Consider the following 22,005-nt stretch of genomic DNA (forward strand, 5'->3'; position numbering starts at 1 on the left):
CGGGCACCCATAGGGAGGAGGCTCAGCTGGTGCACATTCTGGGGCCAAGCACCAGGTGACTCTGGGAGTGACCAGCCCATCCGAAACCTATCTTCCTGTGACCTCCACAGCTCCAATTTAACAGACTGAGGAGGGTGACTCTGTCACACAGCAGGAACCTGAAATCAGGCCGGGGGCCTCCAAGTCTCAGCCCTCCAGAGGATGCCCACCAAAGTCATCACAGACAGGGCGTCACAGTCAGCAGGCTGCCTCCACCTCCACTGTGGATGTCCGAAGAGCACCAAGATGTAGCGGCAGGGTTAGGAAAGTTAAGTAAAAGTATTTGCACTGGGCATGGATGTTGATCACTTGTACATACTGTTCACTATTGTCAATAAATTCCTAAGAATGTCTCGCTGCCTGTGGCTCCTTGTCTGATGACAATGTTCTTGTCACTCGGATGTGAAACCCTTTCGCACAAAATAAAAGGCAGGGGTCTCAGTCTAGGGCCTCTTCCCTGTGCTCTGTGCAGCCTTCAGACCACAGTGATGGTCCAGCCTCACAATCCCTGGAAACATTACCGATGTCTGCACCTCGGCGGTGCTGGTCATTGCTGCCAGAATGTAGTGGGCAGACGCCACAGAATTCTCTCACTCTCTCTGTGTGTTCTCAGCACCTTTAAGGTGGGGCTGGCCCCCATCACACCAGCATCTGTAACTAATGATGCTGTGCACCAGCTCCTGAAGGGCTGAGGTGCTATAAGCAGACACAGCATCAGATGCGATTATAGTTTCATGGCTGCGTCTCTGAGATGGCCCTGATCATGGAGCGCAAGCGAGCTACCCTCAGCCAGACAGGAGTCAGTCATTCTCAGAGTCTATGTGAAGATCTAAGGAGTGTCCTCACTGCATGTTGTCATTATTCTCCTGTGATCGAGCGACTATTAGGGCCTCCACTGCATCTCCATTACAGAGCATTCTCATGGAGGGTATTCATTCTGCCATTAGCCAGACTGGAGTCAAATGTTCGCAAACAAGATGTGAGGATCAATGGAGACACCTCACTGCATGTCGTCATCATCCTCCACAATTCACGCAGCTATGAGGGCCTCCCGAGCACGCTTGCCTCATCCAGCCAGTGCAGGAGCCTCATCCCCATCATTGTCACCACTGAGGACCCCCTCACTCTCATCCCCATCAGTGTGCTCCTCATCCGAGGAGACCTCCAGCTCCACCATCTCCTCCTCAGCCAGCTCCTTGCCCCATTGCAGCAGCGTCAGGGTATAAAGGGCGTAGCAGAGGATGACGATGCATTACACCCTCTGCAGACTGTATTGCAGGGCTCCACCAGACCGGTCCAGGCACCAGAACCTCATCTTCAGCATCCCAATGGTCTGCTCAACTAAGTTGCGAGCATCTGCATGAGCCTCATTGTAACGTCGCTCTACTGCAGTCTGAGGCCGCTCCACGAGTGTCATCAGCCATGGCCTCTGTGGGTGGCCCTTGTCCCCAAGGAGCCAACCCTTCAGCTTCTGTGAAGCCTGGAAGACTGCAGGGATCGGCAAGTGACTCAGGATGTAGGCATCATCCACACTCCCTGGAAACCATGCGCAACCTGCAGGACGTGTTTCTGGTGGTCGCGTACCAGCTGCATATTCAGTGAGTGGAAGCTCTTGCATTGATAAAGTCCACCCAGTGTAGCGATGGAGACCTGAGCACCACATGAATGCAGTCAATCGCACCTGTGGAAATCCGGAGATCAGGGCGAATCCAATGGCCCTTGCATCCTGGCTGTCCCAGTCCCGGGCAAAATGCACAAAGTTGTGTGCCATGGAGAAGATGACATCCATGACCTCACGGATGCATTTGTAGGTGGTGGATTGTGAAATCCCACAGAGGCCACCTGTGGAGCCCTGAAAGGAGCCACTGGCATAGAAATTGAACGCCATGGTCACTTTCACAGCCACTGGCAGTAGATGCCCTCCATGTCCCATTGGCACTGAGTCCTGCAATAAGTGGCAGATGTGAGCCACCCAGTCCCTAGAAATGCACAGTCATTGGCGAAACTGGCAGGCACCATCTATAGACCCTGGGTGTTGCTAGGCACCAACCAGCTGGGGCTCACTATCGCTCCTTGGCAGCTTATGTGGGAGCCCCTGCTGCCCCTTCTTAGTGAGGTTGCTGCTCTTGCCTTGGCATGGCCAGCCGCCTCAGTCGCTCTCTCCTTCGAACCTACAGCCTCTATAGGCCATCAGACCTGAAGTTAGGTCACCAGGATCTAATCTTCCCGGAGAGTACTGGTCATCCCTTGGATGACCAGAGATGAGTGTGCTACATGGCTGTCCTGTCAACTTGCGACATTGAGGATGCTGTGATTATAAAGGGCTGTAAGCGCCTTTAACACTGACTGCTAAATGGCCAGTGTTGGCTAAGGGATAATACAATGTATGCAGTCCAACTGCTCTACAGTCCAATAAAGTGGTGGAATTGACATCTGTGCCTGCGGGGGGGGTGGGGGGAGGGGGGGTGGCAGTGGGGTGTGCGGCAAGGTATGGAGTGCTTGGTGGCCCTTTGGTGCCACCACGTTGCTTGCATGGGCAGGCAGGTGAGAAGACCGACCCCAATCATATCACTGTGGCTGTGTCTGATCTGTCTCAGTTGCAGAGGCATGGTCAGTTTATGCAGGTGTCCCTAATGTGTGGCCACCTCCCTCGCCTCCCCTGCCCCCCAACTTGATTGCCTGTGTATGGAATGCAGTGCCAGGGCAGCACTGACAACCGTCGCCTCCGAGGCTGGCCAACACTTGCCCCCGGAAACCGCTCACCCCCTCAGCAGCCACCTTGGAGGCTGGCCAGCACTGGCCCCAGGACACCCCCACCCCTTCCCGCTCAGCAGTTGCCTCCAGGGCCAGGGATCAGTTGCCCCTACCAACCCCCCCCCGCCCCCCCTCCACCCCACCCGGCGCCCCTGAGGCCTGTAAATAACAGGCAAACTGTGAAGAACACTGCTGCTCATTCACCTCAGTTTCACCAAGGTGAAGGCCGCCAAATGCACATTGCCTGCATGCTGTTGTGAAACACGTCAGCGGGAAGGATGGATGATATGGCAGGGTTCCAATGGCCTGGCGGGATGGCCTTTTAATTATATGCTGATGTATTACAATTAGCTCCCTGCCGACCGATGGTGGGAAACGCGGCCCACCATTGGCAGGCTGAGCGGATTATCGCAACCTGCCTTCACGCCGTCATGAAGCAGGTCGCGCCATATTTTCCAGGCACGCCACTTATCACGCCCGCTGCCAGCAGGCTCAGAAAATGCCTCCCTATACCCCAGTAATTTCCATTATTTTTTTCTTAGTACTAGGGAATGCAACAATGAATTACATTTTACAAGATCCCCTGAAAGACTTAAACTCTCAAATGTTTTTGAGCTCCGAAACACAAAATCTACTGAAACAAATTGTCAAATTTGCATTTTAAGATCACAAGAAATAGGAATAGTAGTAGATTGCTTGGCTTCTTGAGCCTTCTCTGCCATTCAATAAGATCATGGCTGATCTGAGTATGTCCTTAACCCCACTTCCCTGCCTTCTTCTCATCTACCCTGTTAAGCTCCCTCAAAATCACAAGTTTCAATAGGATCACCCCTCATTCTTCCAAACTCCAATGAGTACATGCCCAACCTGCTCAACCTCACTTCATAAAACAACTCTTTCACCACAGGAGTCAGCCTAGTAAGCATTCTTTGAACTGCTTCCTATGCAAGTACGTCCTTCCTTAAGTAAGGAAACCAAAACTGTGCAAGTACTCTAGGTGGGGACTCATTAATGTCCTGTACGTTTGTAGTAAGATTTCTCTACTTTTATACTTGATGCCCCTTGCAATAAAGATTAACATTCCACTTAGCTTCCTAATTACTTGCTGTACCTGCATGCAAACCTTTTGAGATTCATGTACATCTTGTCAACCTTGTGCATATTTTCACAGGAAAGTTAGAACAAAATATTCTCACCACTTTACAGTTACTTTGTGTTGCAAGATTCTTGTTTCTGTCCCGAATGCAAATGAATAAATTTATTAAGTCCTACAGAAATGATTAATATTTTCTTTCCTGGCTTTCAGTAAGACTGATTACTCTGACTGGTTCTTGTGCTCCTTAATAGGAATTATTACCTTAGATGACCACCCTCAATAAGCAAAGTATTTGGAGCACCACAGCATCTGTGGGTTACGAGGAAAATATCAATTAAGATTCCTGCTCCTGATTTCTTGCTAATGACTCCTGTTAGAAAGTGTGAAAATGTGGGTGCTGTGTGTGAAGAGAATTGGGCAAATGTGTTGCCCCTAAAGTGAAATAACACATCAACAATTGGGCTGCCAGCATTGAGTAACTCCTCCCCCTCCCAGCTGAAGTCAATAGAATTTAATATAATAAATATTGGAGAAAGAGAAATTAATGAGCAGAGCACACCTTGTGGTGCTATCTGTATCCAATGAATGGACACCCAGGAATAAGCAGAAGAGTGCATCCAAAAGAAAGTGAGAAGCATGCAAGGTCCATGCCCCATTGTAGATTACAAGTTGCAGAAAGTGAAGGAGTCACGGGTTACAACTAGAGGCATTGGTTGTGGCAATGGAATTGAGAAAATGTCGGGACTGTGAGGGAAAGATTCAATTGTACAACTGTACGAAGCTGTTTGTATTTCCTTGTGTTAATGTCACAGCAGCAGCAGTGGAGTTCTTTCCCCTAGTGCCTGTTTTGTACGATAGAAACACTGAAACAATCAGAAATGTAAGGAAATTGTTTCAGTAATATGTAATTGGTAGCTTTTTACAAAAGGAACATTGAAGTAATTAGAAAACTTTGACGTAAGTCTACAGTCATGCAAAACAGGGATAGAAATGTTAGGGCATAGAATGTTAATATATTTTAATAATATTGGCTTAACATACTGATAAAACTAATAATGGCATCTGAGTAACATTATTACTTCATATTATGTTTTGTTTCAGTGTCATTGTGTATCCACTGAAATCATGGAAAGATATTGAGGACAGGGAATTTGGTTGTCTTTATCTTGTGCACAGAATTATAGATTTATCAGATGGGTTACCACCAAATGGTAATCAATTCCTTTGAAAAGAAACAAATATTTAGTTAAAATAAATTAAAAGTTATGTGCATATATCAACATAGATGAAACCATCTCACCTGGTCAGTGATAAAATAATGTAAGTTGTAGTGTTAAATTGATGTCTTGCTATTTTTCTAGATTGCAGTAGGAAGTTAAAGTAGATATTTCACAAAATTTTGAATTCACCATCGGTTATTTACCTTTTACGCGATCAGGTTAGTTATGTAGACTTCATTATGCAAGTTGATTATTATCCACATATGTGTTAGAGTTAGTGCACAGATGCTCTATTGTTTTTAAAGAACTCTTAAGCTTCAAATTGATTCATCCCAATTTAAAATTGGTCATTAAAAACAGGAAATGCTATAAAAGTACAGCTGATCTAATCAACATTTGCAAAGAGAAAAGATGGGTTAAAGTTTCAAGTGGAAATCATTTGTTACCCTGAATAAGGGTCTGCAGCTGAATGATCTGTCTTTACTCTTTTCAGATGCTAATAGTCTGTTGTGTATTTGCAGCATGCTGTTTGTAATTCCCTTCTTTCTATCCAAAACTGATGCACCATTTCAGGTTGTAATTAAGATGTGTTGTTAGAAAAATATATCTAAATTGCTTAATTTTTTCTCTGACAGATGTGGAAGTGGTATATCGGACTAGGGATGGGCATGTGATCAAACTGAATATAGTAACAAATGAAACAACCATATTGCTGGAAAACAGCACATTCGTAAGTAAATTAATTTGCATTTTTGTATTTATCTTTTCATTTCAAGATGTTTTTAGCTTTGTTTATACACAAAAGTGATTATTACATTTCAGGTATAACTGTACAAGTTTCAAAAATAAGAGCCTTGCCAAGGAGAACCTTCATAACCATTTTTGCAGATACCTAATAAGTGTGCTAGTTTTCCAGCATCATTATCAGTTTTGGGAATTTTTAAGGAATTAAAGTGGGGTATTTGTGTCACAGGAGGTTGGAACATTGATGTGAGAGTTACACCCTTCTAAAATAGACACTGAGGGCAGACTCTTCTGGTTGGTGTGCAAGGGGGGGCCCCACACGCCAACACGTAAAATGATGCACAATGACACCGGGTATGCGTCCCAATGTCATTGTGCATCATTCTGATCTTCTGTTCGGTGGGTGCACACCAGACTCGGCTGCACGCCCACCAAACTGTCAAATGCCAGTTAAGGCCATTAATAACCTAATTAAACCAATTGTCAGAGCTGCCCATCCAACCTTAAAGTTGGCTGGCAGGCGAAGAGACCAGGCAGCCTTCGCACTTTTCATGAAACCTCATCCATGGGCGGGATGAGGTTTCACGAAGGGTTTATAACTTAAATTAAAAAAGTTATTAAAATTCATAAACACGTGGGGATATGTCTGAAATTTTTTTAACATCTTGTGCACTTAACTCAATTTCTGCGATTCCTGCACTCTTTCACATGCGTGCCTTGACTCTCCCTCCTCCCCCTGCCCGCAGCGATAGCACTGAGCGCTTCTGGATGTACGCCACGCTGGGAGAGCCTTATTAATTGGCCCGCTCATGTAAAATGGCGGCACGTGGACAATCACATATGGCGATCGACTCCGCGCCTGACGGCACCCCCTCCCAACCAGCCTGCCAACGGGGAGGAAATTCTCCCCTAAGTCCTGGTAGAACTATACACCTGCCCCCAAAAAGATGAATGAATGAAAATGACAGGACAATGAGGGCAAAAGCAGGCGTCCTGGAAATTCCATCAAGGTAAGTGTACAGCAAAGGAGAAGCGCCTTGAGAATGCACTTTTTCACCAAACTCCACAGACTATACCACTTTTATGATGATGTATCAGAGCCTCATTAATAAATGTAATTCAGGATGTGATGACAATGTTACCATCTCTACCATTTCCATTTCTGTCCATGTTCCTATTGTCAGTTCCTGCTGCTGATAACAAACAATGAGAGAGACAGCCATTTCCATTTGTATTTAATGGGATCCACAGGTGTTCTCATATAAAATTGTATCATTTTGAGAGGCTTTTTGCTTAAATTACAATGTGATTTTTCTTTCTTGTTTATATAGCTCCAAAGCACTTGCAATTGTGGTTGGAATTTCAGAATGCTTAAACAGCTTCTGCTGTCACACTTATTGTTTCATAGGTGTCATTCTGGGAATGATACAGTGGCAGAAGGAGAAGTGGTAGAAACAAGAGGAAGTAGCAAACAGGGCTGCAGCTGAATAGAGAACTAGTGGAAGGAGATGACTCACCAAAATCCTTATCTTCCCAGCAGGGTTTAAAAGTTTTATAACAACTTATATTTATAAAACACCTTTAATGTAATGAAACACCCTAAGCTGCTTTCATAGGAGCAATATAAAACAAAGTATGACATCGAGCCACCTGAGGAGATATTAGGTCAAATAACCAAATGCTTGGTCACAGAGGTAGGTTTTAAGGAATGTCTTAAAGGAGGAAAGTGAGGTAGTGAGGCTAAAAGGAGTAGAGACAAAATTCCAGATCTTGTGGCTTGGGCGACTGAAGGCACAACCACCAATGCTGGACCATCAAAACTGGGGATGCACAAGAGGCCAGAATTAGAGGAGCATAAGTATCTTGGAAGATTGTGGGACTGGAGGAGATTAAAGTTAGAGAGGGGTGAGGCCATGGAAGAATTTGAAAACAAGCATGAGAATTTTAAAATCAAGGCATGGCTTAGCTGGGAGCCAGTGTAGGTCAGTGAGCAGTGGGGTGATAAATGAACAGAGCTTCTGCAAGTTAAGACATGGGAATCGGGGTTTCGGATGACCTCAGGCATAATTTTCCTCACTGTCCTGCGGTGGGCATCAAGACAGGCGGGAGCAGCAGATATCATGGGAGCAGAAAATGCCAGTTTGCCGTCGGCATAAAGTCCGGTTGTGATTGTCTGTTCCAGACCTCAATGGCATTTCCCATTGTTCCACATGAACGGTCCTGTTCCTCTCTGGCCAGTCCAACAGCTCAGCCCTCCTATTGTGGGTGAGCTTGTCCTGCATAAAGATAGATGGAGTGAGTGCGAGCAGGACGCATGCCAAGGCACAGGATAAGGATGCCTGCCTTGTGTGGGTAGTGATTGGAGCCACGAGCTATACAGGATATGAGCCCAGATAGAGATGTGAAGGTGTATGTGAGAGAATGAGTGGTGATGTCCCTTGAGCTAGCGAGTGAGATCCCTGTGTCTGATGGGCTTGTGAGTTGAGAGCCATGAGCTGATTGACTTACCCTGGTGGAATGAATGAAATCACTCATCCTCTTTCTGTATTGGATGGCTGACCTCTTCTGTGCAGCATCGGCGCTCATCATCGTGGTCACCACCTCCCAAGATGCAGCTGAGAGGTTTGTGGACCTCCTCCAGCCATCACAGGGAGAGAGAACCTACCAGCTGGCCTTCAAGGCATCCAGAAGGCAGTCCAGGGAGGCGTCACTGAACTTGGAGGCAGAATGTTTCTTCCCTTTTGGGGCCATCTCTCCTCTGTAGCAGTCCTGGAATGAAGACATTGTGTGCGGGTGTGCTTTAAATATGGTGCCCTGAGCAATGATCCACTGAGGTCACGGCGGGGCGGGCAAATCAGAGGCCGCCTGCCCATGATTCAATGTGTTTCCTGCCGATGCATTTTAATGTGGTGGGAAGTGAACAATAGGACGGGAAAACGCGCCATTGCAGCCGGCAAGAAAACAGCCGCTTTTCCTGCCTGCTACCGCACTTAGTGCGTGGAGGGGAAAATCCCACCCCTCAAGTTTATGGAGGGCAGAATGTGAAAGACCAGTTAGGATTGCATCGGAATAGTCGAGTCTAGAAGTAACAAAGGCAGAGAAGGGTGTTTCAGTAGCAAATGAGCTGTGACAGGGAAAAAGTCAGGGTGATGTTACGGAATGGAAATGGGTGGCCTTAATGATGGCACGAATATGGGTTTGGAAACTCTTCTTGCGACCAGCTGCAACACCAAGATTTTGAACAGGTTGGCTTAATTTCTAACTGCTGCCAATGAGAGGAATGAAGCCTATTGCTAGGGAACAGAGTTTGGAGTGGGGACTGAAAACAACGACTTTGGTCTTCCCAATATTTATTTGCACGAAATTTCTACTCATCTAGTACAGAATGTCAGATAAGCTGTCTGATTATTTAGAAATGGTGAAAGGTCCTGAATGGTGGTGGTGAGGGAGAGCTGGGTGTTGTCAGCCTAAGTGTGAAAACTAATGCTATGCCTTTGAATGATGTTGCCAATAAGTAGTATGTAGCTGAGAAATAGGAGGGGGCCAAGGGTAGATCCTCAAGGGACACCAGAGGTAATGATGCAGGAGCAGCCATTGCAAGCGATTGTCTAGCTACAGTTAGAAATCAAGTGAGAGCAGTCCCACACAGCTGGATGACAGTGGAAAAGCATTGGAGGAGGATGGTGTGGTCAACCATTTCAAAGGCTGCAGACAGGTTGAGAAGAACAAGGAGGGACAGTTTACCTTTGTCACAGTCACCTAGGCTGTCATTTGTAACTTTGATAAAAGCTGTTTTAGTATGGGCTAGTTGTTTTTTGCGAAAAGGGGTGATGATGGCAGAATTAAAGGAGAGACAGACAGCACCTGAAAAGAGAGAACCATTTACAATATCGGCTAACATGGGACCAGAAGGGGAAGTTGGATGGTCAGCAGTTTCATGGGTGTATGATTGAGGGAACAGCAGGTGGGTCTCATGGACAGACTTTTTTTTCATTCATTCATGGCATGTGAGCTTCATTGGCTGGGCCAGCATTTATTGCCCATCCCTAGTTTCCCTTGAGAAGGTGGTGGTGAGCTTCCTTCTTGAACCGCTGCAGTCTATGTGGTGTAGGTACACACACAGTGCTGTTAGGAAGGGAGTGCCAGGATTTTGATTCAGCAACAGTGAAGGAACGACAATATATTTCCAAGTCAGGATGGTAAATGACTCAGAGCAGAACTTCCAGTTGGTGGTGTTCCATCTATCTGCTACCCTCGTCCTTCTAGATGGTAGTGGTCGTGGATTTGGAAGGTGTTGTCGCAGGAGGTTTGGTGAATTCCTGCAGTGCATCTTTTAGATGGTACACACTGCTGCTACTGTGTGTCAGTGGTGGAGAGTGTGAATGTTTGTGGATGTAGTGCTAATCAAACAGGCTGCTTTGTCCTGGATGGTGCCAAGTTTCTTGAGTGTTGTGGGAGTTGCACTGATCCGGGCAAGTGGGGACAATTCCAACACACTCTTGACTTGTGCCTTGTAGATGGTGGACAGGCTTTGGGGAGTCAGGAGGTAAGTTACTCGTCACAGGATGCCTAGCCTCTGACCTGCTCTTGTAGCCACAATATTTATGTGGCTAGTTCAGTTCAGTTTCTGGTCAACGGTAACCCCCAGGATGTTGATAGCGGGGACTCAGTGATAGTAATGCCATTGAACGTCAAAGGACAATGGTTAGATTCTCTTTTGATGGAGATGATCTTTGCCTGGCACTCATGTGGCATGAACATTCCTTACCACTTGTCAGCCCAAGCCTGGATATTGTCCAGGTCTTGCCACATTTGGACATGGACTGTTTCAGTATCTGAGGAGTTGTGAATGGTGCTGAACATTGTGCAATCATCAGCAAATATCCCCACTTCTGACCTCCTGATGGAAGGAAGGTCACTGGTGAAGCAGCTGAAGATGGCTGAGCTAAGAACACTGCTTTGAGGAACTCCTGCTGTGATAACCTGGAGCTGAGATGACTGACCTCCAACAACCAGCTTCATTTGTGCTAGATATAACTCCAACCAGTGGAGAGTTTTCCCCCGATTACATTGACTCCAATTTTGCTAGGGTTCCCTGACACCACACTCAGTCAAAAACGGCTTTGATGTCAAGGGCAGTCACTCTCGCCTCACCTTGGGAGTTCCTGTCTTTTGTCCATGTTTGAACCAAGGCTGTGATGAGGTGAGGAGCTGAGTGGCCCTGGCAGAACCCAAACTGGGCATCAGTGAGCAAGTTATTGCTAAGCAAGTGCTGCTTGATAGCGCTGTTGATGACTCCTTCCATTACTTTACTGATGATCGAGAGTAGACTGATGGGACGGCAATTGGCCAGGTTGGATTTGTCCAACTTTTTGTGTACAGGACATAGCTGGTCAATTTTCCTCATAGCCGGGTAGATGCCAGTGTTGTAGCTGTGCTGGAACAGCTTGGCTACTGGTATGGCAAGTTCTGGAGCATAAGTCTTCGGTGCTATAGCTAGAATATTGTCAGGGCCCATATCCTTTGCAGCATCTAGTGCCTTCCACCATTTCTTGATATCATGCGGAGTGAATTGAATTGGCTGAAGACTGGCTTCTGGTGATGCTGGGGACCTCTGGAGGAGACCGAGATGTATCATCCACTCGGCACTTCTGGCTGAAAATTGTAGCAAATGCTTCAGCCTTATCTTTAGCACTGATGTGCTGGGCTCTCCCATCATTGAGGATGGGAATATTTGTGGAGCCTCCTCTTCCAGTGAATTCTTTAATTGTCCTTCACCATTCACGACAGGGTATGGCAGGTCTGCAGAGATTAGATCAGATTTGTTGTTTGTGATATCACTTAGCTTTGTCCAGCACTTGCTGCTTATGCTGTTTGGCACACAAGTAGTCCTTTGCCAAGTTGACACCTCATTTTTAGGTGTGCCTGGTGCCGCTCCTGGCATGCCCTCCTACACCCTTCATTGAACCAGGGTTGATCCCCTGGCTTGATGGTAATGGTAGGGTGGAGGATATGCAGGGCCATGAGGTTACAGATTGTGTTCAAGTACAATTCTGCTGCTGCCGATGGCCTATGGTGCCTCATGGATACCCAGTCTTGAGCTGCTAGATCTGTTCGAAATCTACCCCATTTAACACTGTGGTAGTGCCACACAACACGATTGAGGGTATCCTCAATGATTGTGTGGTGGTCACTCCTACCAATAATGTCATGGGCATATGTATCTGCGGCAAGCAGGTCAGTGAAGATGAGGTCAAGTATGTTTTTCCCTCTTGATGATTCACTCAATACCTGCCGCAGACCCAGTCTAGCAGCTATGCCCTTTAGGACTCAGCCAGTTCGGTCAGCGGTCATTCTACCGAGACAATCTTGGTGATGGACATTGAAGCCCCCCACCCAGAATACATTCTGCACCAATGCCACCCTTAGTGCTTCCTCCAAGTGGTGTTCAACATAGAGGAGTCCTCATTCATCAGCTCAGGGAGGGCAGTACATGGTAATCAGCAGGAGGTTTCCTTGCCCATATTTGACCTGATGGCACGAGGCTTCATGGGGTTCGGAGTAAATATTGAAGACTTGTAGGGCAACTCCGTCCTGACTTTATACCACTGTGCCACCACCTATTCTGGGTCCGTCCTGCCGGTGAGACAGGACATACCCAGGGATGCTGATGATGTTGGTGTATGGGACGTTATCTGTAAGGTATGATTCTGTGAGCATAATTATGTCAGGCTGTTGTTTGACTAGCTCTCCCAATTTTGGCACTAGCCCCCAGATGTTAGTAAGGATGACTTTGCAGGGTCGACAGGGCTGAGTTTGCCGTTGTCATTTCCAGTGCCTAGGTCGATGCTGGGTGGTCCGTCCAGTTTCATTCCATTTTTGAGGCTTTGTAGTGGTTTGATACAACTGAGTGGCTTACTAAGCCATTTCAGAGTCAATCAAACACATTGCTGTGGGTCTGGAGTCACATGTAGGCCAGACTAGGTAAAAACAACAGATTTTCTTCCATAAAGGGAAATCATTAGACTTTTAAATCCAGATTTTTATTGAATTCAAATTCCACCATCTGCTGTGCTGGGATTCGAACCCGGTTCCCAGAGCGTTACCCTGGGTCTCTGGATTACTAGGTCTAGCGACAAAATCACTACACTATCGCGTGAGTTCAGAGAGGGCATGAGGGAAGATTGGAGAGAAACTAGAGAAAAGTGTGAGTTCAGGGCTAAAGCAAGGGAGCATTAAAGGAAATTTGGCCTGTTGGGTTAGTGGAAGGGAGGGATGAAACAGAGGCAGCTGAATGGATTTTCTTGGTCTTAATGACAAAGAAATCCATGAGCTCCTCACACTTGTTATTGGAGGTGAGCATGCAGGGGACTGGGGAGGAGGGTTATTAAGAAGGCAGTTTTTGGTAAAGAAAAAAATGCAGTGTTCCAGGGTTATCTGCAATGCAGGATTATCATTGAAAAATTAGTAGTTTTAGTAGATGAGAGTTGACCCGATAGTGTTTTAAGTGGTCCAACTAGATCTGATGATGGGTGGCTGAACCAGCTATCCATCATATCCTTAGACTTAAGGGAGCAGAGATGAGGGCCATAGCAGGGTAATGGCCAGGATGACAAAGAGTAATGGCTTTACTGGGGATTAGGACATCAAACATAGAGGTTGAGAAATGTTATGGCAAATGCAGGGCCAAAAGCTAAATAGTTGGAGTTTTGAAAGTGCAGTTGTAAGTAAATTGTGGGGGGCTGGGGATAGTTTTTTTCCAGGGACGGATACAAATGGAAGTGAGGTTGGGCTGTGGAAGGGGAATGTGAGTGGTTAATGGTATAATTTTCGGTAATGATACAATGGGACTAGAAAGACCATGAAAGATGGCACGGTCAAAGGGGTAGCTGTTAATATGGGTTGGGAAGTTTACATTGAGAGAGAGGTTTAGGGAGGATAAGAGGACAGTGAATTCAGAGAAGAGAGAGCATGATGAGCTAAGATGGAGATTGAATTCACTGAGAATTAGAAGTTATTTGATGCAAAGGCTGAGGGAGGGAACCAATGCAGAAACCTCAGTGATAAAACTTTTATTGTAATTGGAAAGCCAGTACAGGATGATAATTTTGAAAGAGAGGTGAGAAGGGTAGTAAAAAGTGAGATGCTCAAAGGAGGAGATCGTGTCTGGGGAGCAGTGGGTCAGACCAAGGTGTGATCTTGTAATAAACACCACACCACTACCACATTGGTCTTGATGGGATGAGTGGTAGAAGATATAGCCAGGTGGAGAGGCATCATTAAGGAGGAAGCTGTCATCACACCTTAGCCAGCTTTCCACTAAGAGCATAATGTCAATGCCATCATCCACAATAAGTTCACAGATGGCAAGGCCCTTGTTCACAAGTGAATGGACATTCTGAGGGGAGATGTGATGAGGTGGGAGCTGATCCACTGGCAGAGTCCACAGTGTCAGCAATGGAAGGGGTGAGTTGGACCAGAAGAAGATTGGCAAGGTTAGTCCGGTGGGCACATTGGGCAGAAAGGTTGATGAGGGAGTGGCATGGAGCAATTGGGGTTGCTGCTCATAATGAGCCTGCACTGAGTGTCTCCATGAGCCCGTTGAAGGATGCCAAGAAAGGTACAGAGGGAAGTTGTGGACTTATCTGACAGGGAGTCAAGCTTGGGTTGGCAGCAGGATAGCTGGAAGGTTGAGGAGTACTGAAGGGTTGGGTAGAGAATTGGGACAAAAGTGTGCCTGTGGGGCAGTGTATAAGGAGACTTTGTTTTTCTGGGGAGGCAGTCACAGAACTGTGTCACCTTCTGCAACAAAATCTGCAACTAATTGTCAGAGCAGGCATAGCACTGCTTATTGCAGTCGGACACGACAGCCCTACATTGTTCCTCTACTCAGGCTGTCAGAGAGGATATTAGTAACATGAGTTGGTCTGCAATTCTTGTATGCATTAAGCAAGTGGTTGATTGCATGATTGCTAGTGCGAGCACTTTATCCAGTTTTTCCATGGAAGTACCAAGAAGGGACTTTGAGGTTCACACTGTTTGCTAAATTCTCTCCTTTCCAAAATATCATTAACTGCACCCATCTTCCCATGCTGGCACCTTTGCATGAGTGCACCATCTCATAAACAGTAAGGGCTTCAACTTGATTAATATGCAATTAGTGCGTAATGACCAGCAGCATACCATGCCTGTCTGTGCCTGTTTTCCTGGCAACCTTCATGATGCTTTTAGTTTGTAGCAATCCTCTATACCCGTCTTTTTTCCCTGCACAGCTGACTACTTGGAGACAAGGGGTCAAATCTTCCATGGAGTGGTAATCACCATTGGATTGTTACTACGCTCTTATTTTCCTACCTTGGACTGGAGCCCCACATTTCTTGCCTGGGCTTCTGAGCTGGGCTTGCTGAAAAGTGTGGTGTGTACAATGAGGACACCACATGAAGCCACCATTAAATGACCTTTAGCATGATAAGCGATAGGATACAACTAATTTGGAGGATGGTCAGGAGGTGGGGGAGCTCATTAAAGAGCACTTCATAAGAACAGTCACTGCTACCCTGCACCTACTGTCTAATATCAGAATCAGCCCTTTCAAATAAATTCCATTTGTTTAAAGACCAACAAAGATAGTCAATGTTATCAGCTGCTACAGTAAACTGTACACCCATAATTAGTTTTGAAATCTTTATCATTTTACAGGCTCGAACAAATGCCAAATATTACGTTTGTAAGACCATTATGTTTTGGGGCTGTCACTGTCTCTTTAAATTAGGATAAGATGGAGGAATGAAGGGAATCATGTGACCTGTTCTGAATTCTGCCCAACAGCAAATGTGGGTGGCTTGGTTGTTAAAGGTTAAAGCTGGGGTGGGGGAAGGGTCCCAGGTTGTCTTACTGGGAAGAAGGAGTAACATATTTACTTTAAACTTTCTATTTATTCCAATATAGAATGAAGTTGGGGTCCAGGGGATGGCTAATTAGCATTTCTGCATGGATACAAGGCCATGTTATTCACATTTGAGAGGGCACAAGTCCACCACAAACCATTGTAGTATCGGGTTACAGGGTTTTTCTTAAGATCACAGTAGCTTTACAGTGTAGAAAGGGGCCATTCGGCCCATCAAGTCTGCACTGGCTCTCTGAAAGAGCATTCCACCTAGTCCTACTCCCTTGCCTTATCCCCATAACCTTGCACACACTCCCTCTTCAGATAGCTATCCAATTCTCTTTTGAATACCTTGATTGAACCTGCCTCCACCACCCTTTCAGGTGGTTTGTTCCAGACCCCAACCACCCTCGGGGTGAAAGAATTTTCCCTCACATCACATTTACTCCTTTTGCCAATTATTTTGAATCTGGGACCTCTAATGCTTGATGTTCTTTTGAGTGGGAACAGTTTCTCATTACTCACCCTGTCCGTACCCCTCAGGAACTTGCATAACTTTATCAAGTCTCCTCTGAGCCTTTATTTCTCCAAGGAAAAGAGTCCTAACCTTTCCAGTCTATCCTCATAAATATAGTTCTTTATTACTGGAATCTTTCTTGTGAATCTCCTCTGTACTCTCTCCAATGCCTTCACATCCTTTCTCGAGTATGGCACCCAGAACTGGATGCAGTACTCCAGGTGAGGCCTAGCTCGTATCTTATACAAGTTCAACATGACCTCCTTACTCTTGTACTGAATCACACAGTGGAGAAGAGGCCCTTCGACCCATCGAGTCTGCACCGACACGTGAGAAACACCTGACCTACCTACCTAATCCCATTTACCAGCACTTGGCCCGTAGCCTTGAACGTTAGCCTTCAATGCCCCTATTAATAAAGCCTGAGATACTATATGCTTTAGTACCTGCTCTCTCAACATGTCCTGCCATCTTCAATGACCTATGTACGTATATACTGAGGTCCCTCTGTTCCTACGCCTCTTTTAGAGTTTCTCACTTTATTTTGTACTGTTTCTCCACATTCTTCCTGCCAAAATGAATCCCATCACACTTCTCTGCATTGAACTTCATCAGCCACTTGTCTGCCCAGTCCACTAACATGTCTATGTCCTTTGCAATTCAAGACTATCCCCATCACAGTTGACATTCCCAGTCTTCGCATCAACTGCAAATTTTGAAATCATGCCCTGGACACCATAGTCTAGATTATTAATATATATTAAGAAAAGCTAGTGTCCCAGCACTGACCCCTGGGGAACTCCACTACAAACCTTCCTCCAATCTCTGTTTCCTGTCACTCAGCTAATTTCTTATCTAAGTGCCCATTTTCCCTTTTATTCCATGAGCTAGAATTTTGCTCACAAGTTTGTTGTGTGGCACTGTATCAAATGCCTTTTGAAAATCCATATACACCACATCAGCAGTGTTTCCCTTATCAACCTTCTCTGTTACCTCCTCAAAAAGCTCCAGCAAGTTAGTTAAACATGATTTCCCCTTAATGAACTCATGCTGGCTTTTAATTATCCTGCACTTGTCTCAGTGACTATTGATTTTGTTCCAAACTATAATTTCCAGAAGCTTCCCTACCACTGAGGTCAAACTGATGGATTTGTAGTTGCTGGCTTTATCCTTGCATCCCATTTTGAACAAGGGTGTAGCGTTCACAATTCTCCAATGCTCTGGCACCTTCCCTGTGTCTAAGGAAGACTGGAAGATTATCACTAGTGCCTCTGCAATTTCCACTCTCTCTTCCCTCAGTACCCTTGGATGTTTCTCATCCGGTCCTGGTACCTTATATATTTTAACTAACGATTGCCTTTCCAACACTTCCTTCCTCTTGATTGTGTAAGTTCTTCTATTATACCAGTCACTTCCTCTCTGATCTTGGCCTGGGTAGCATCTTCTTCCTCTGTAAATACAGATGCAAAGTACTTGTTCAAGACCTCCGCTACTTCACTTGCCTTCACATGCCTTTAATTGTGCCTAATCGGCCTTACGCTTGCTTTAACTACCCTTTTATTATTTACATGCCTATAGAAGACCTTGGGATTCACTTTTATGTTCATTGCCAGCCTCTTTTCATGCTCTCTCTTTGCTTTTCTTATTAGTTTCTTCACTTCCCCTCTGGTCCTTCGATATTCTGCCTGATTCTACATTGTATTTTCTACCTGACATCTGTCGTATGCGCACTTCTTCCTTTTCACCTTTACCTCTATCTCTCTCATCATCCAGGGTCTCTGGATTTATTTGTCCTACCTTTCCCCTTCAGGGGAATATACCTTGACGTTGCCTGCAATACTTTTTCTTTGAAATAAAAACAAAAAACTGCGGATGCTGGAAATCCAAAACAAAATTACCTGGAAAAACTCAGCAGGTCTGGCAGTATCGGCAGAGAAGAAAAGAGTTGATGTTTCAAGTCCTCATGACCCTTCAACAGAACTAGGTGAATCCAAGGAGAGGGGTGAAATATAAAGCTGGTTTAAGGTGGGGGTGTTGGTTGGAGGGAGAGAAGCGGAGGGGGGTGGTGTGGTTGTAGGGACAAGCAAGCAGTGATAGGAGCAGATCATCAAAAGATGTCACAGACAAAAGAACACAGAGGTGTTGAAGTTGGTGATATTATCTAAACGAATGTGCTAATTAAGAATGGATGGTAGGGCATTCAAGGTATAACTCTAGTGGGGGTGGGGGGAGCATAAAAGATTTAAAAATAATGGAAATAGGTGGAAAAGAAAAAATGTTTTTTCCAATAATTTATATATTTTTTTCCTATTTCCAGATAATATCACCAACTTCAACACCTCTGTGTTCTTTTGTTCTTTTGTCTGTGACATCTTTTGATGATCTGCTCCTATCACTGCTTGCTTGGCCCTACAACCACACCTCCCCACCACCCCCCCCCCACCCCCCACCTTAAACCAGCTTTATATTTCACCCCTCTCCTTGGATTCACATAGTTCTGTTGAAGGGTCATGAGGACTTGAAACGTCAACTCTTTTATTCTCCGCTGATGCTGCCAGACCTGCTGAGTTTTTCCAGGTAATTCTGTTTTTGTTTTAGTTTTTCTTTTGAACGTGGATCATTGTTCAGCCACTGTTTTTTCTGCCCACATTTAATTCCAACTCACTTGACTCAGGTACATTCTCATCCATTGAAGTTGGCATTCCCCCAATCGATTATCCCTGATCTGGATTGTTCTCTGTTCTTTTTCATGATTAACCTGAACCACTGGATACAATGGTCACTGTGCCCTAGAGGTTTTCCCACTGATATTTGATCCACTTGGACCAACTCATTCCCAAGAACCAGATCCAAAAGTGCATGTCCTCTCATTTGACTAGAAAAATACTGCTGCAGAAAATTATCTTGACCACATTCCAGGAACCCTCCCTACTTTGGTCCTTTTGTACTATTCTTATCCCAGGCAATATTTAGATAATTGAACTCCCCAATGTGATTACTCTATAATTCTTGCACCTCTATGTAATTTCTTTGCAAATTTGTTTCTCCACATCTCTTTCACTAGTTGTTGGTCTATATACTACACCAATCAATGTTATTGCACCTTTTTCATTCCTTACCTCTAGCCAGAGAGATTCTGTCCTAGGCCCCTCTGGAACATCCTTTCTCTCCAGTACTGTAATACCATCCTTAATCAATATTGGCACTCCCTGCCCACACCGTCACCACACCCCTTCTGCCCACTTCTCTTCCTTTCCTATCTCTCCTAAACACCTTGTACCCAGGAATATTAATGCCCAGTCCTGCTATTTTTTGTGCCAGGTATCTGTGGCAGCAATAACATGATAATTCCATTTGTCAACCTGTGCCTGCAGTTCACCAATTTTATTAACCACACTCTGTGCATTCACATATATGCACATTAACCCTGATTTAGACTTTTTAACTTTCCCCTTTACTCTGACCCCATCTAATGACTTACTATTCTAATTCTACCAACCTCTTCAAGTATTCTATCTGCCTTGATACTACGTTCTGATATACCCTTGTTATCAGTTAATGCTTCATTCCTTCCTACTGCCAATTTTTCTCCTCTGCACTTTGAATATCCCCTCAGGCCCCCATCCCCCTGGCAATCTAGCTTAAACCCTCCCCAACAGCACTAGCAAACCTCCTCACGAGGACACTAGTCCCAGTCCTGTTAAGGTGCAACCCGTCCTTCTTGTACAGGTCCCACCTGCCCCAGAACTGATCCCAATGCCTCAGAAATCTAAAGCCCTCCCTCCTACTCCATTTCTCCAGCCATGTGTTGAACTGCTCAATCTTCATATTCTTATGCTCACGAGCACGTGGCACCAGGAGTAATCCTGAGATTACTGCTCTTGAGGTCCTGCTTTTTAATTCCCTTCCTAACTCCTTAACATCTGTGTTCAGGAACTTGTCCCTTTTCCTACCTATGTCATTGGCCCCAGTGTGGACATTGACCTCTGGCTGCTCGACCTCCCCCAAGAGAATGTCCTGCAACCGCTCTGTGACATCCTTGACCTTGGCACCAAGGAGGCAACATACTGCCCTGGAGTCATATCTACGACAGCAGAAATGCCCATTTGGTCCTCTAACTATGGAATCCCTACCACTATAGCACTCCCACTCTTCCACCTCCCCTCCTGTGCAGCTGAACCACCCGTGGTGCCATGAACTTGGCTCTTGCTACAATCCTCTGAGGAACCATCTTGCTCACCAGTAGCCAAAATGAAAAAGCAGTTAGAGAGCAAGAAAGCCTCAGGAGATTCCTGCACTACTTGCCTGTTCCTCTTAGATACTCTGGCAGTCACCCATTCCCTCTCTGCCTGTGTACTTCTTAGCTGCAGTGTGACCACCTCTCTAAATGTGCTATCCGCATAATCCTCAGCCTGGCATGATGCACCACAGTGACTCAGCCACTGCTCAAGTTCCACAACCCAAAACTCCTGCAGCTGGTGACACTTCCTGCCGATGTCTTCATCGAGGACACTTTGTGCCTGCATGACTTCCCACATCCTACAAGATGCACATTCCTTATGGCCAAGCTGCATTAACATACCTTAAACTTTATATAAAGTGTTTACTCACCTGCACTCATCAATCATCTCCGCTTCTTTCTCTTACACTTCTTTATGAAGTCTCGCTGCTCTCTCCCTCTTGCACTCTTTTTATTTCCTAAGCTCCTCTCTAGTTCCCTATGACTTCACACTTGATTTTCTTCAAACCTGGTCGGTCCACTGAGACTTACCACCAGCACCAGAGCTAGCTCATTTTGAACTCCCAGCTTCTCTCACGCTCCTTTTGAACTCTTGGATCCTCTCGCCACTCTTTTATTATGTATTAATTTAATTATTTTTAATTTTATAATTAACAAATCCTACTACTCAGGATAAACTTACTACTATTTATAAACCTTACTGATACTATTAAAACCTTACAATTACAAATAAATGACCAATTTTAAAGACATTGAAAGCAAAGGTGATGGAAACTCACCAGCCAATCACCTACCTGCTTCCCTGTGATGTCCGACTTTGATTTTTGCTTTAGGATGTACAAACTGGCTAAAGTTCAGCCCCTGCTGTTCTTGCCACCTCTCAGACTGGACTCTCTCTCTCTCTCTCTCTCTCTCTCTCTCTCTCTTCTTTCAGCCCCCGCTGTTCTTGCTGTGAAATATCACTAAATCTCACAGATAGGGTGGTCTGTAAGAATCTAGAAGAAAGCGGAAGAGCATAAAGGTGGAGGTGCTTGTCCTTCACCATAAGCAGAGTAAATGCTTGCCCTGTCCATCACCTTGTGAAACATAGGTGGGAACTTGCAGTCTGATTGAAGAGACCTAGTTCATGAGCATATGAAAGAGATTGGAAGATTTGGCTAGAGGAAATAATCCCCAATTTGTCCCTCACCATCAAAGCCAGTTCATGGAATAGACGTTTTCCAGCTGGAAAAGAAATAGAAGCTGTGAAAAGCAATAGACTAGTTCCTGGAAAATTAATTGTCCATTTAAGGGACAGAGTAAAGTATAATTGTTGCGGGGTGGGGGGGGCCGGGGCTTTCTGTTGTATTAAAAGTAAAATGGGGGATCCTTTCTGTAGTTTAACATATAAGTTGCTACTGAATAATGTTTAGACAACGTTGCTTTTAATATGTTTATTACAATAAAAGCTTTAACTTGAAATCTTCTCATGTGGTCCTTTCATTCAGCCACTGGAAATTCGAATATCTT

At 45.3% G+C, this 22,005-nt stretch overlaps 1 protein-coding gene across 1 annotated transcript in view; it reads left to right on the top strand.

Moving 5' to 3' along the window:
• The window catches only part of LOC121284675 (inactive dipeptidyl peptidase 10-like), an 864,551-nt gene that overhangs the window by 341,022 nt on the left and 501,524 nt on the right, over positions 1-22,005 (top strand). The window contains exon 4 of the mRNA XM_041200234.1: positions 5,745-5,839. Coding sequence (XP_041056168.1) covers positions 5,745-5,839 — 95 coding nt within the window. The remainder of the gene's footprint in view (positions 1-5,744; positions 5,840-22,005) is intronic.

This window comes from Carcharodon carcharias, chromosome 12 (genome assembly GCF_017639515.1).
Source record: "Carcharodon carcharias isolate sCarCar2 chromosome 12, sCarCar2.pri, whole genome shotgun sequence".
Classification (NCBI taxonomy): domain Eukaryota; kingdom Metazoa; phylum Chordata; class Chondrichthyes; order Lamniformes; family Lamnidae; genus Carcharodon; species Carcharodon carcharias.